The sequence below is a fragment of the Malus domestica genome, chromosome 13, assembly GCF_042453785.1.
Source record: "Malus domestica chromosome 13, GDT2T_hap1".
NCBI lineage: Eukaryota > Viridiplantae > Streptophyta > Magnoliopsida > Rosales > Rosaceae > Malus > Malus domestica.
The window spans coordinates 9,451,332-9,463,633 of record NC_091673.1 but is presented as its reverse complement, the minus strand read 5'-3'; the positions used below and the strand labels follow the sequence as shown (position 1 = coordinate 9,463,633).

General features: G+C 38.9%; 2 protein-coding genes across 2 annotated transcripts; both read left to right on the top strand.

Moving 5' to 3' along the window:
• Positions 1 to 916: 916 nt before the first annotated feature.
• LOC139190779 (PKS-NRPS hybrid synthetase cheA-like) lies at positions 917 to 4,556 on the top strand. Its single transcript, XM_070811252.1, has 7 exons — positions 917 to 955; positions 1,820 to 1,909; positions 2,083 to 3,308; positions 3,382 to 3,615; positions 3,693 to 4,164; positions 4,241 to 4,414; positions 4,527 to 4,556. The coding sequence occupies exons 1-7, from the start codon at positions 917 to 919 to the stop codon at positions 4,554 to 4,556; spliced, it is 2,265 nt and encodes a 754-aa protein (XP_070667353.1).
• A 2,107-nt stretch (positions 4,557 to 6,663) lies between these two features.
• Positions 6,664 to 9,551, top strand: LOC103452482 (inactive leucine-rich repeat receptor-like protein kinase CORYNE). Its single transcript, XM_008391973.4, has 2 exons — positions 6,664 to 8,226; positions 9,035 to 9,551. The coding sequence occupies exons 1-2, from the start codon at positions 7,355 to 7,357 to the stop codon at positions 9,345 to 9,347; spliced, it is 1,185 nt and encodes a 394-aa protein (XP_008390195.1). The 5' UTR covers positions 6,664 to 7,354; the 3' UTR covers positions 9,348 to 9,551.
• Positions 9,552 to 12,302: the final 2,751 nt, after the last annotated feature.

Here is a 12,302-nt window from a genome sequence, read left to right as displayed (position 1 = left end):
TCATAACTTATCATGTCTAATTTAGTTCTATTTATCTCACATTTTGACATAACAAATAAAAGATTAGACTCAAATAGGCCATTTATGTTACTCGTTAGCTAATTATGATTTTTTTTGAATTGCAACAATTAGTAACCTAGATATGTAAAAACCGCGACAATTCAAAATACGAAGGCTATAACAAAACTACTCAAACTATAGCGAATAAAATTATAACTTTTCTTGCAATTTTGGATATGACAGTATGACAAAATGCAATAGTCAGACACTCTCACAAAGAAATGAGCTTGACTTTATGAGTATCATTCCACTCCATCTACGTACGATTGCAGTTCACACGAGCCCACGATAGTATGAGCAGCAACAAGAACTTTCGTCTATGACAATACATACACACCACCGTGTGTTTTATACTAATGATAAAATGAGAGACTCACGCATCGATACATACCATCAAAGTAACCACATACTCGTTATTCTAAAAGTTGTCCAGTTGACAAGCTGGCCTAGTGGATTCTTTATCCAGCGACTGATGGTGCTAACTCATAACTCAACTGCCATGACTCATGAGTAATAATAGTGTAATACTTTGTTGATTTATGACACAAAACATGATAAGGAAGCATAATTCCAATTAAAAAAAGGCTTTTTTTATTAGCACCCCACAAAATGTTGAATGCACCCCACATTAAAATTTAATATTAAATGACTTATTTACCCCATTATGCAATGACAATTTTGACCTTATTAGGTTTAAAAAAAATAAAATAAAAATCTCTAAATACACCCCAAACACTAAACCCTAACCCTAATTTATCTTCTCAACTATCAAAACTCTCCCACCCTCTATTGTTGAATAAAACTCTAACCAATGAAACTACAAACATGTTGATTGAGGAAAAATTGCTTTTGACGAATGGAACACGAAATCAATATTTCGGAAGCTTCACATGAGGTAAGACTTCATATTTTTCATTATTTTAGTGATTTCGATGACATCGATAATAATTTAATCTTGAGTTCGTTGCGATGTTTAAACTTCTATATCCAGTCCGTTGAGTGACATGTAGTCCCTTGTTCATTGTTCCTGGCAGAATCCAAAACCATTTTATTTCTTTAACCCCCCGGTCTACTCTTTGCTCTGTGGAGTTGACGACACTTTCTGGGGTTGAAGTTTCGCATCTTTTCATAGTAGATTGCGCCTTCGATAAAATATGTTATAAACAGTGTTTCTTGTTATTCATCTGTTTACTCCTCTTCATTCCTTCTAGATTTGAGATAGAATACCTAGAGACCAAATCTATTTACCTTCTCCTCTTGGTTGAGTTCAGTTCACAGAGAGGAAGATATAGAACAATGAGAGTGTTGGTCACTTCACTAATATGATCTATACCATTGCATTTATTTGTAAACCTTTGAATCTCCCCAGTGACAATCACCGCAGAGAAGTGTCTAGATTGTGCTGTGTATTTCTAGTCTTGAGTCCCTAAGATTTTGGGTGAAATTTTTGTCTAATAGTGGTGTGTAAGGTTTTCGGAGTTACCATAATCCACTTTTGAATTTGGAGGATATATAAATTCCCAGGAAACTGAGGGTGGATGTACGCAACAGGCCAAACTGTCTAATTGATTTCGTATTCTTTGTTTTTATGCATGAGAATTTGGGTTATTATCTAGCTCTCCTATTTTTTTCCTTTACCAAAAAGAAAGTCACTCTGCCTATTGATATTGAGTTGTATGGTTCTTAACAAATAATTGAGGTGTATGATTCTTAGTAAATAAATGAGGATTTGATAATAATTTTTGGTGTATTTAAATAGGATAGCATACAAGGCAATACCTCTATAGGGGACACTGAGGTTGCAACAACGAGCGTCGTTGATTACACAAACGCATTTAAAACTGATGAGGTAACTATTTTTAGCATATTGAATGTGCATCTGTGAATTTCATGGAAACTCTTGCATTCTTTTATGCAGCATAGTGCATTAGGTTCATAATAGGGAAAAACATATGGGTTGGAATCTTAGCATGTCTACAAACATTTTGTTAGTGGCAAATGGCAATAATCTTGTATGTACAGGTGTTCAAAAGTAAAAATGATTTGCTTGATTGGACTCGCACCCAAGGAAAAAAGAATAATATGGTTATTGTCATTAAGAGGTCTGACGCGGGAGGGGTTGACCGAAGGAGGAAGAGAGCTCGAATAACATTTGCTTGTGAGAGACATGGCAAATATCGATCCATATTGAGGAAGTCTGATATTAATGACCAAAATTCTGATGCAAATAATAAGAAGAAGAAAGAACCCAGGAATACTGGTACCAAAAAATGCGGATGTCCATTTATGTTGCAAGGAGTCAACGTTGGAGAAGGAGATGAGTGGAAATTGGAGGTTGAGTGTGGGGTGCATAACCATACTTATTCACAATATCTTGAAGGGCATTCTTTTGTTGGACGATTAACTAAAGAGCAAAATGAACTTTTAGTTGACATGTCTACAAGTTTAGTGAGACCCAAAGTTATTTTGAACACCATAAAGAAAAAAGATCCACTTAATGTAACAACGATGAGGACAATATACAATGCAAGACACTATCATCGGACAAAAGAAAAAGCAGGGAGATCAGAAATGCAACAGTTGTTATGTAAGTTGGCTGAGTACAACTATATTGAGCATCATCGAAGTATTGGTGTTGATAATGTTGTTAGTGACTTGTTTTGGACTCACCCAATAAATGTCGATATCTTACATTGTTTCCCACATGTACTTATCATGGATTGCACGTACAAGACTAATAGGCATCGTTTTCCACTCCTGGAGATTGTAGGGGTAACTTCAACTAATATTACATTTTCGGTTGCATTTGCTTTCATTGACCATGAGAAGGAAGACAATTACACATGGGCATTGACAAGATTGAAGACTCTAATGAATGATGATTGTATTCCTGGTGTGATTGTCACTGATCGAGATTTAGCACTGATGAATGCCATTCGTAATGTTTTTCCTAGTACTCGACATTTATTGTGTAGATGGCATATAAATCAAGCAGTTGCAACCAATTGCAAGAAACTCTTCACATTAGAGGAGGTTTGGAATATGTTTTTTAATGATTGGCAAACCTTGGTAAGTTCATCAACAGAAGAGGAGTACTTACATAATTGGCATGCCTTTGAATCCAAATTTAGTTCATTTCATGAAGGTATTGATTACTTGAAAACTACATGGCTGAATGAGCACAAGGAAAAGTTTGTGGCTGCATGGACTGACACTTGTATGCATTTTGGTACAAAAACAAGTAACAGGTAATTTTATCCTTGTTTTACTCAATATATAGCCATGCTTTTATTATGTCTACTAATTTTTACTAATGATCAGGGCGGAAAGTGCACATTCAAAGCTAAAACGGATGATTAGCTCTAGCCAGCTTAGCTTTGATATATTGTGGAATAATATTCACGCGTTATTGGAGTTGCAACACACTGAACTAAAGGCCTCATTTGAGAAGAGTCGATGTTTTGTCTACCATGGTTTGAAGCATGAAGAGTTGAGAGAGTTAAGAGGTTTTGTATCCATTGAAGCATTAAACATAATTGTGTGTGAAGCAAAAAGGTAAATTGAGGATTTGATGTTTCTTTATGGTGTTAGTTACACATATAATTTATTTTTATTTTTATTTTTTTGAACAGAATCGACTCAGTTGGTGATGATGTTGTATCATGTGGTTGTACTCTTCGCTGTACACACCAACTCCCATGTGCTCATGAAATTGCAAAGTATAGGAGTAGTAGTCAACCAATTCCAATTGATTGTATACATCCTCGTTGGAGAAAGTTGGACATGATCATTGAACCTTCGGCTTTTAGTCCCCCAATTCTTCCAATAAGAGCACTCATTGAACGGTTTGTCAATTGGTTTGAGGGTCAAACTAATGAATCTAGACGACAACTATGCATTAAAATAGAGGAGTTGATGAACCCAAGTTCTACGACACTTACAGAACCAGTTAAAAAAATTAAAACCAAAGGACGTCCACGTAAAGTTGACACTTCTACTCGTCGTTTGCCATCGGCCTTTGAGATTGCAGAAGCTCTTTCAGGTCATGATAGCCAACCACAACCCTCTAAAAAGAAGCCAAGGGGAAGACCACGCAAATTGAAGGTATGCACTTATCTTTAGTTGTGATGTTTGATATACTAATTGTAAATTCACTAAGTAACCCTTGATTACTATACAGACTTATAGCTCAATTTTACACAATCCGGCCACCCCTACGCATCAATATACAGGACAGTTCCCTGAGGCAATAAAGCAATACATTACTATTGCAATTGATGTCCTTGGAGATGGTAATTGTGGATATAGAGTCATAGCTGAGGCAATGGGATTTGGCCAAGATTCATGGCCAAGGGTACGTAAGGACCTATTGACGGAAGTACGTGGTTGCCCATTCCTATATGAGCAAGCTTTTGGTTGGAAAGAGAGGCGTATTGAGATTGACCAAGCACTTGACTATTTTGAAGATTCATATGCACCGGAACTCTACTGGATGAGCATGCCAGATATGGGCCATCTTATAGCTTCATGTTATCGTGTAGTAGTGATTTTTTTATCCCGTTTGCAATGCCTCACATTCCTACCTTTATATGTATTAGGAGATGATGAGCCCACTAATCTTCCTGAGATTGCAATTGGTTTAGTCAATGACAATCACTTTATACAGGTACTAAGAGTTGACTTACTTTTTTTGCAACATTGAACATTGTTTTTTAAAGCTAATTGATTCCCTTTATTTTGTACAGCTACGTTTGGCACCAAGACATCCCATGCCACCGGTTGCACAAAATTGGCATACTCTTGCAGTAAATAACGCTCGACACCTTTACGCCAACTACCAAGATCGTGTGGAACAATTTAAGCTATTACCAGGTCTAAATAGTGTAGCCACCACCGAAACGATATGTCTTGATTGTGACTGATTTATGTTTTACAAACTGAATTGAAATATATTGATTGCAAAGCGAGAGTACATTTGTAAAAACAATGTTTACTTTTTAATGGAGGTTGTGTAAGAAAAATTACATTCAAATTCATTGCCGGAGCTCTTTTTTTTTTTTTAATACCAAATCAAAGAAAAAATAATAATTGAATCATTGCGGTTTACTATAGCAGCTTCATTGCGGAGCTCTGTTTTAAGACCAAATCAAAGAAAAAAAAATAATTGAATCATTGCGGTTTACTATAGCAGCTTCATTGTGGAGCTTTGTGCTAATCAAACTACCCGAAATATATGGAGTATATATTGAGAAATGTGGGGTGTATAGAAGATGTGGGGTGTATGTACAAAATATAAGGTGTATATTGAGAATGTGGGGTGTGGGGGTATTATGGGAAATTATGTGGGGTGTATTAAGATAATTTTTAAGTGAAAAAATAAATGTGGGGTGTATTAAGTATGTGGGGTTTATTCAACAATTTGTGGGGTGTTAATATAATAAGCCTTAAAAAAAGTTTATATTTTTTTAATTTTTAATTTTTAATTTATTTTTATTTCTGAAATTGGATGCGAAAAAGAAAAGCCCTTGCCCTTGATGCTCGTGTTGGGCCTGAAAAGGAAGAGGCCCACAGGTGCACGCGTGTTGGCCTTTCACCCGTCCCGAGACACTGGAAAGCGAAAACCGAGCCAACCATGAAACAAAGATTATTCCCTTCGGCTTTCATTCCCACACAAATTATTAATTATTGTTTCAATAACAAACCCAAAAGGCAAAAGAGATAATCACTTTACTAATCACCATTCGTTTAACCTGTAATCCCCGAAAGAGACTCTCCTATGAGATGGAGACTGTCATGAGGTGTTGCAAACTAATTAATTACGAGACGTTTGGTTAAAAAGTAAAATACAGCACGACGCATTGACTTATTTGAGATATACTCTTATTTTATAGTTTTCGAATTTCATATAAATATGATATATTAAAAATAAACTTGTATGAACCGGGTTTACAGTAATTGAATGTTCAGTCTAAAAAATAGTACCATGTGAAGAGATTTTTGTATGCATCATTTTAGTACAAGAAGTGATATCACACGTTCTCTTTTGATCGTTCATCTATTACAGAAAAACTGTATTTTGCGGACTGATGCTTGTCTAGTGTTGCAAGGTCATGGAAGTTGGTGACCTGATGACAAAAGAGGTGGCGATCGAAGCTCCGGTGAACAACCGTAACTATAATGGTCTTAAGGTAGTGAAATTCCTTATCATGTAACTTTTTACCCGCACGAAATGTTTACTTCGTCTGCTGATTCTATTTGATTATTCAATTCAATGATTAAAAAAAAAAAAAAAGTGAAATGGATGTAGAGAATCACTTCCTAGCATTACGCGAAGACAAATAGCGGCATACTACGGTAATAGATAGTCTCCTTAGTATTATTCTAATCGAAATAAATTCCCGCTGTTGGTTCCTGTAGACGGCCAGAATCTCCTCCCCTCACCAACCAGCGGCGGAGACGTGTTTAGCGTTGTCCTGGCCTTGTCTCACGCAGTTCGATGTTTCGCTTTCGGGCCTCTCGTGATAGCGACACAGTGCCAACGTGTCTCCGTGGACCCCACCGCTTACGGGGATTCGAAAGGCGGGAAGCCCCCAGTTTTGTCTTCCGCAGCATGAGAGAGAAAAAGAGAAAAGAAAGGCAAACAGCTACAGAAAGTGTGTCTCTCTCTCCTCCAAAACCCAGAGAGGGATTTTGTGCAGTTGGGTAGTTTCAGTTTGTGAAGAGAAGGGACTCGCTTTCTGTGTGAAATAGCAAGTTTTGGGACTTGCTTTGTTTTTTTATTTTCGGTCGCCATTTTTTGCAAGCATTTTCACTCAGTAGTTTCAGTAGTGGGTTTAAACTTAAAAGAGTACAAAAAAACAAAGAGTGTTTTGATTTGAAGTGAAAAAAATATGCGAATCGGTGACGAAACGATTCGTTGCGTCTTTTCTCTGAAGATTTTCCCATAAAAAAATTCGAATTTTATCTGATATTCTCCCTCTCTATCCCTCTCCCCTCCTTCATGACTCCTTGAACCTTTCTCCTTGATGGGGTTTTCTCACTTTCCCGCAGAGCTCCAAGCGTTTCTAGGCGGCGTTGCATTTTCTGCGCCTCCATGTTGCACGGTGGCTGAAGCCCTGAGAAAAATAGAACAAAAATTTGAGCCTTTGATGCCAAAGCAGCTGTTGCTCTGAGTATTTTTGGTCGGATTCTGAAGAAAGATTGCAGCTTTGATGTTGGCTTTGCTAATTTTCATCTGGGTTTTACTGGTTTTCAGTTGATTTTTGCCTTGGATTTTTTTTGGATTTCTACTGGAATGGATAGAAGAAGAAGAAGAAGAAGCACCTCGGAAATGAACAATCCAATCGCAAGGCTTCTCCTTTTGCTATTGATTTTCTGCTGCCGGCAAGGGGCTGTGCAGTCCCAAGAAACCGAACCTCCGTCACCGGCGAAGCATCCCCACTCGAAGAACGAGCTCCAAAGAATCATTCTGAGCATCGTGTTGGGAGTCCTGACCGGACTAATTTGTGCCCTCCTCACTGCACTCTTAGTCCGGTGCTTTGTCCGCTACATCAGCAGAACCCCAATTCTCAAAGGCCCCGTCATATTCTCCCCGAAAATCGACCCCAAAACGCTCCAATTAGCACTAGCTAGTGAAAACCGGTTGCTGGGTTCTAGCCCCAATGGGAAGTACTGCAGGACTGTTCTGGACACCGGGCTGATTATTGCAGTCAAGCAGCTCGGACCCTTTTCAGAGTGTGGCTCGCCGGAGGCTCAGAGCAAGGCAGCGAAGCGGCGGATACAGCAGGAGCTTGAAGTGCTTGCTGGCCTGAGACACAGGCATTTGATGAGCCTGCGGGCTTATGTTCGCGAACACGATAGGTTCTCTTTGGTTTATGATTTTGTGCCTAATGGGAGCTTGGAGGATGCTATGAATAGAGTTAGAGAAACCCAGTTGCAGCTCAGTTGGGAAGTTCGGCTTCGGATTGCTGTCGGGGTGATTAAGGGGCTTCAGTATCTGCATTCGTATGTTCCTCAGATTATGCATTACAATTTAAAGCCTACAAATGTTATGTTGGATTCGGAGTTTGAGCCGAGGTTGGGAGATTACGGGTTGGCCAAGCTTGCGCCTTATTTGACTGGAGCAACATCTGGCTACAGTGCTCCAGAGTGTTTCCAGAATGGCAGGTACACATATCAATCTTGGATGATATTCGAAATTCGTAAATGTTTCGTTTTATACAATTACTTTGCAATTCTATTGACGGAGCTATGTAGGTGTATGTGTAAATGCGGAAATGGTAATTGTGTTTTATGATATTTCCCCATAGCTCCTACTAATTTCCTTTGCTTTTAGAATACTTATCAGGAGTTCGGTATTCCACATCCCAAAATGTTGGTACACGTTTGTAGTTTCGATTGAATTAGGTTTGCTAGCTTTTATTTTGTATTAGCCATTTAGCTTCTGCTCTGTCAAATGGCTTTCTCTCCTGCACAAGGCCATGGACATCTCCTCATCCTGGGATGTGTGACTGTTGTGGTTGGGATTGCAATCCGTCTCCAGTTTTTCGCGCTTTTTGTTTCCCTGCGCTGGAGGGAGAAATGCTCCCTCCCAATACTCTTCTACTCAATGACTTAGGATTCTGATAATCATCCCTCTTTGACAAGGCATAGAACTCCGAAATTACCTCGCGATGGTTTATTGATAGTTAACAGTGAAATGCTTGTTAGTTAAGATTCAAGGCTATATGAATGGTTTATTGATGTTTGCCTTAGAATTTAAGCTGTGGGGTTTTGTATGTTACAGTTGCGTTGTTTGTACCGAATTATTAGCTTTGTAGTATTGAAAACGGAAAGAGAAACTCCCTTTAGGAAGAAAGCTTTGGCTGTGAATAGGTGAATGGAAAGAACAACTTGAACAGGAGATTTTTTTATTTTTTTTCCTTTGAAAACATATACGCTCTTTTGCTAAAGGCAACACATTCAATTTCACCAGGTACACCGATAAGAGCGACATTTTCAGCTTTGGGATGATATTGGGCGTTTTGTTAACCGGAAGAGATCCAACCGATCCCTTCTTTGGGGAAGCAGCTAGTGGTGGAAGTTTAGGGCGCTGGTTGCGGCACTTGCAGCAAGCAGGCGAGGCACGGGAAGCATTAGATAAGAGTATAATAGGGGAAGAAGGGGAGGAAGATGATGAGATGTTGATGGCAGTGCGAATCGCAGTGGTATGCCTATCCGATCTGCCCGCAGAGAGACCCTCAAGCGATGAACTTGTTCACATGCTAACCCAACTGAACAGTTTTTGAATCAGATGTAAGTATGTTTTTGAAGCTCCTATTTCTGTAGATTTTGGGGAACTTAGACTTCAGAAGTATTTGCTTCTGCAATCTGCACATTTCTCTTAGAATTGTATACTTTCACTGTTTAAATCTGTGGATATTCACTGTGGCGAAGAAGCTGGAAGTCAAGGAAGTTTCGAACTTTTGGAGTAAAAGTGAGGAGATTAACAATGTGGGGGCACACATCAATTATTTTTGTTTTTCACCTCCTAATGATTGTAGGGCTTTGCTGGGTGTTTTCAAAATCACGGGAAAGATCGTTCTACCTCTTTACCCATCTGAGATTGCCAGCGACTCGTATAATTCCAATGTCGATGTCGTAGTCCCATGTATTGGAATTTGGTGGTGTACTTACCTTTTATTTTTTCTTCTTTTTTTGTCAAACGATAGATTTGTCAGATTAGAGAGCCGGCATGATTCAAACACCCCGTGGTGCAAGGGCAACATTCATGTCCACCACTGTGGTTGAGGGTTGCTTGCTGGTGTAGTTGCGCGTTGGCTTTTTAAGTATTTGGAATGACCAGACATAATATAACTGTAAAATTAAGCGCATGTTTGATATGTAATTTGAAATAATTTTTTTTAACATAAAAATAGTTTTTAAGTCTTAAGTCAATAATTCTTGTTTGGTCAAAATATTTTAAAAATTGAATTCAATCAACTTGAAAAATAGCTTATTTATGAAAAACAAAAAACAGTAAATTTTAAACTCATTTATCTCTCCTATTTTTCTCTCCTAATTTTTTTTCTCTCCTATTTCTTCATTTTTCTCTCATTTTCTTTTCTCCCCTCACTCATTAATCATTTTCTTCTCTCCTCTCTCTCTCTTCCAATCTGTTATGATTTTTTTTTTTTGAGAACATCTGTTATGATTTTTATCTCTCCTATCTCCTCTTCCTTTGTCTCTCTCTCTTCCAATCATTTCCCTCAGCTTTCTGTCTCTCTCACCGTTCTCCCTCCTTTTTAAATTTCATATCAAATAAATTTTTGGGTCTTATACAAAATTGTTCTTAAGAAATGGTTTTTTTTTTTTTTTTTTTTGAAATTGATAATTTTTTTTAATCGGATACGAAACAGGCTTTTAAAGAGCCAAATGAAACTCAATGGGAGCTTCTTGGGCCTTGGCCTACATATGTCGATATTTTAAAGAACAATATTCTCGGGCTTTGCTTTTATTTTTAGTATTAATATAATCAGCTACCCCTTACCTATAAATTGTCATCTATCTCTCACTAACCACAATCACCAACGCCGCCAGCAAATCGGAAACATGAATTCCGGAAAAGCTCCCAAACCACTCAGTAACTGTTAAGTTAGAAGAGAAACATGGGGACTTGAGAAATAGCAGCAAAAATGCAACGTCAGTCGAGTACTACTGCAACGACTACTTTCCTGTAGAGATCTTATCCGAAATCCTCCCGAGACTGCCCTCAAAATATTTAATCACATGCTGCGCCGTCTGCAAGTCATGGCGCTCTCTGATCAAAAGCACTGCCTTCATTGCCATCCATCTCAGCCGCTCATCACTAATCCAGTCCAACCACAAAAACCAAAACGATGGTTTTGATCAGCTCCTTCTTATAAACCGGGGCCATGCCTTCTACTCTTTGTATTTTGGGGATAACCCTAACCCTAAACCTGCAGTTCAGTGCACTGTGCTTAGGTATCGTTTAGTATGCAGACGGGACAGGACGGAATGGAATGGGACGGGATAGGACGGGACGGAACGGAGAGGGAGTAAAGATGCCATTGGATGGAAACGAGGAAGAAGAAGGAGACGGAGAGTTATAATTTTGTGTTCCACGGATGTGGAAAGAGTCGTTGTAAGGGGGTGAGACGGAATGAAAATTCACCCAAAATTCGTACCGTGGAACAGCACGTTCCACCCGTTTTAGGCGCACCAAACATAGGACGGAACGTCTCGTCCCACTCAATTCCGTCAAATCCCACGTACCAAATGGTACCTTAATGCACCACTAGTTATGAAACTCAGAGCTCCTGCGCAAATGGTCGGAAGTTGTAATGGGCTTACATGCCTTTCTTGGTCAGTGTATTACAAGGCCCGGCCTAGGCTTCCGAGGGATAGCCCGGCCTAGGCGTTCGAGGGATAGCCTTGCCTAGGCATGTGGCGTGAAACTGACCTAAATACTGACCTAAATTTTTTAATATATACACTGAGCGTACACATATATTATATTAAAAAGAAGAATATTATTAATAAAAAATCATCCTGAGCACACATATATTATAAATATATATACATATATATTATATATATATATATAATAGAGGATGAAAAACACAATAAGCACATATATAACAATGCACACAGAGGTGGCAGTTAAAACCTTACCCAAATTTTGGGTTTGGGAGTATATAAAAAAGAAAAAAAGCAGCCAAATAGAGACGCCTGGACGCCTTGAGGCGCGGCTCCAGCAACGCCTTCCTCCCACCCTTCCACCTACTCCCTCAAAACCAAGGCGGCAACCCTCACGTCTAGCCTCAGAGGCCGTCTAGGCGCGCCCTGAGGCGAGCCTTTTAAAACATTGTTTTTGGTACCCTGGTGGCCGCACAATAATTTTGAACCCTTCAGTTAGAAAGTATGTGGTTTTGCCTTGGCCTAGGACCACTGCGACCGTAGGGGATAAAGAAACTCATTACTTTGGCTATGATTCTCGGACTAATGACTAGGTATTGAGAATTGTGAATAATTTTTCTAGGCACACCCGATTTGCAGTTAAGGTTTACTCTTTGCCCCGGGGCTATTGGAAAACCCTTAGTGCTGCAGCTCTTCCTGCGTATGGGAAGCTTTCCAAAAGTGTTTTTGTAAATGGTACTCTGCATTGGGTTCAACTCCGTGGCAAAAAAGGGCAAGAACATATCAATATTGTGTCTTTTGATTTGAACACTGAATTATTTGGC

Bases quoted from the DNA above. Each gene is read 5' to 3' on its own strand.
- LOC139190779 (XM_070811252.1), top strand. From the start codon at position 917: ATGGAACACGAAATCAATATTTCGGAAGCTTCACATGAG. The intron at 3,309-3,381 runs GTAATTTTATCC...ACTAATGATCAG, and splicing joins GGTACAAAAACAAGTAACAG to GGCGGAAAGTGCACATTCAA. The intron at 4,415-4,526 runs GTACGTAAGGAC...ACTATTTTGAAG, and splicing joins GCCAAGATTCATGGCCAAGG to ATTCATATGCACCGGAACTC.
- LOC103452482 (XM_008391973.4), top strand. From the start codon at position 7,355: ATGGATAGAAGAAGAAGAAGAAGAAGCACCTCGGAAATGAACAATCCA. The intron at 8,227-9,034 runs GTACACATATCA...CAATTTCACCAG, and splicing joins GAGTGTTTCCAGAATGGCAG to GTACACCGATAAGAGCGACA.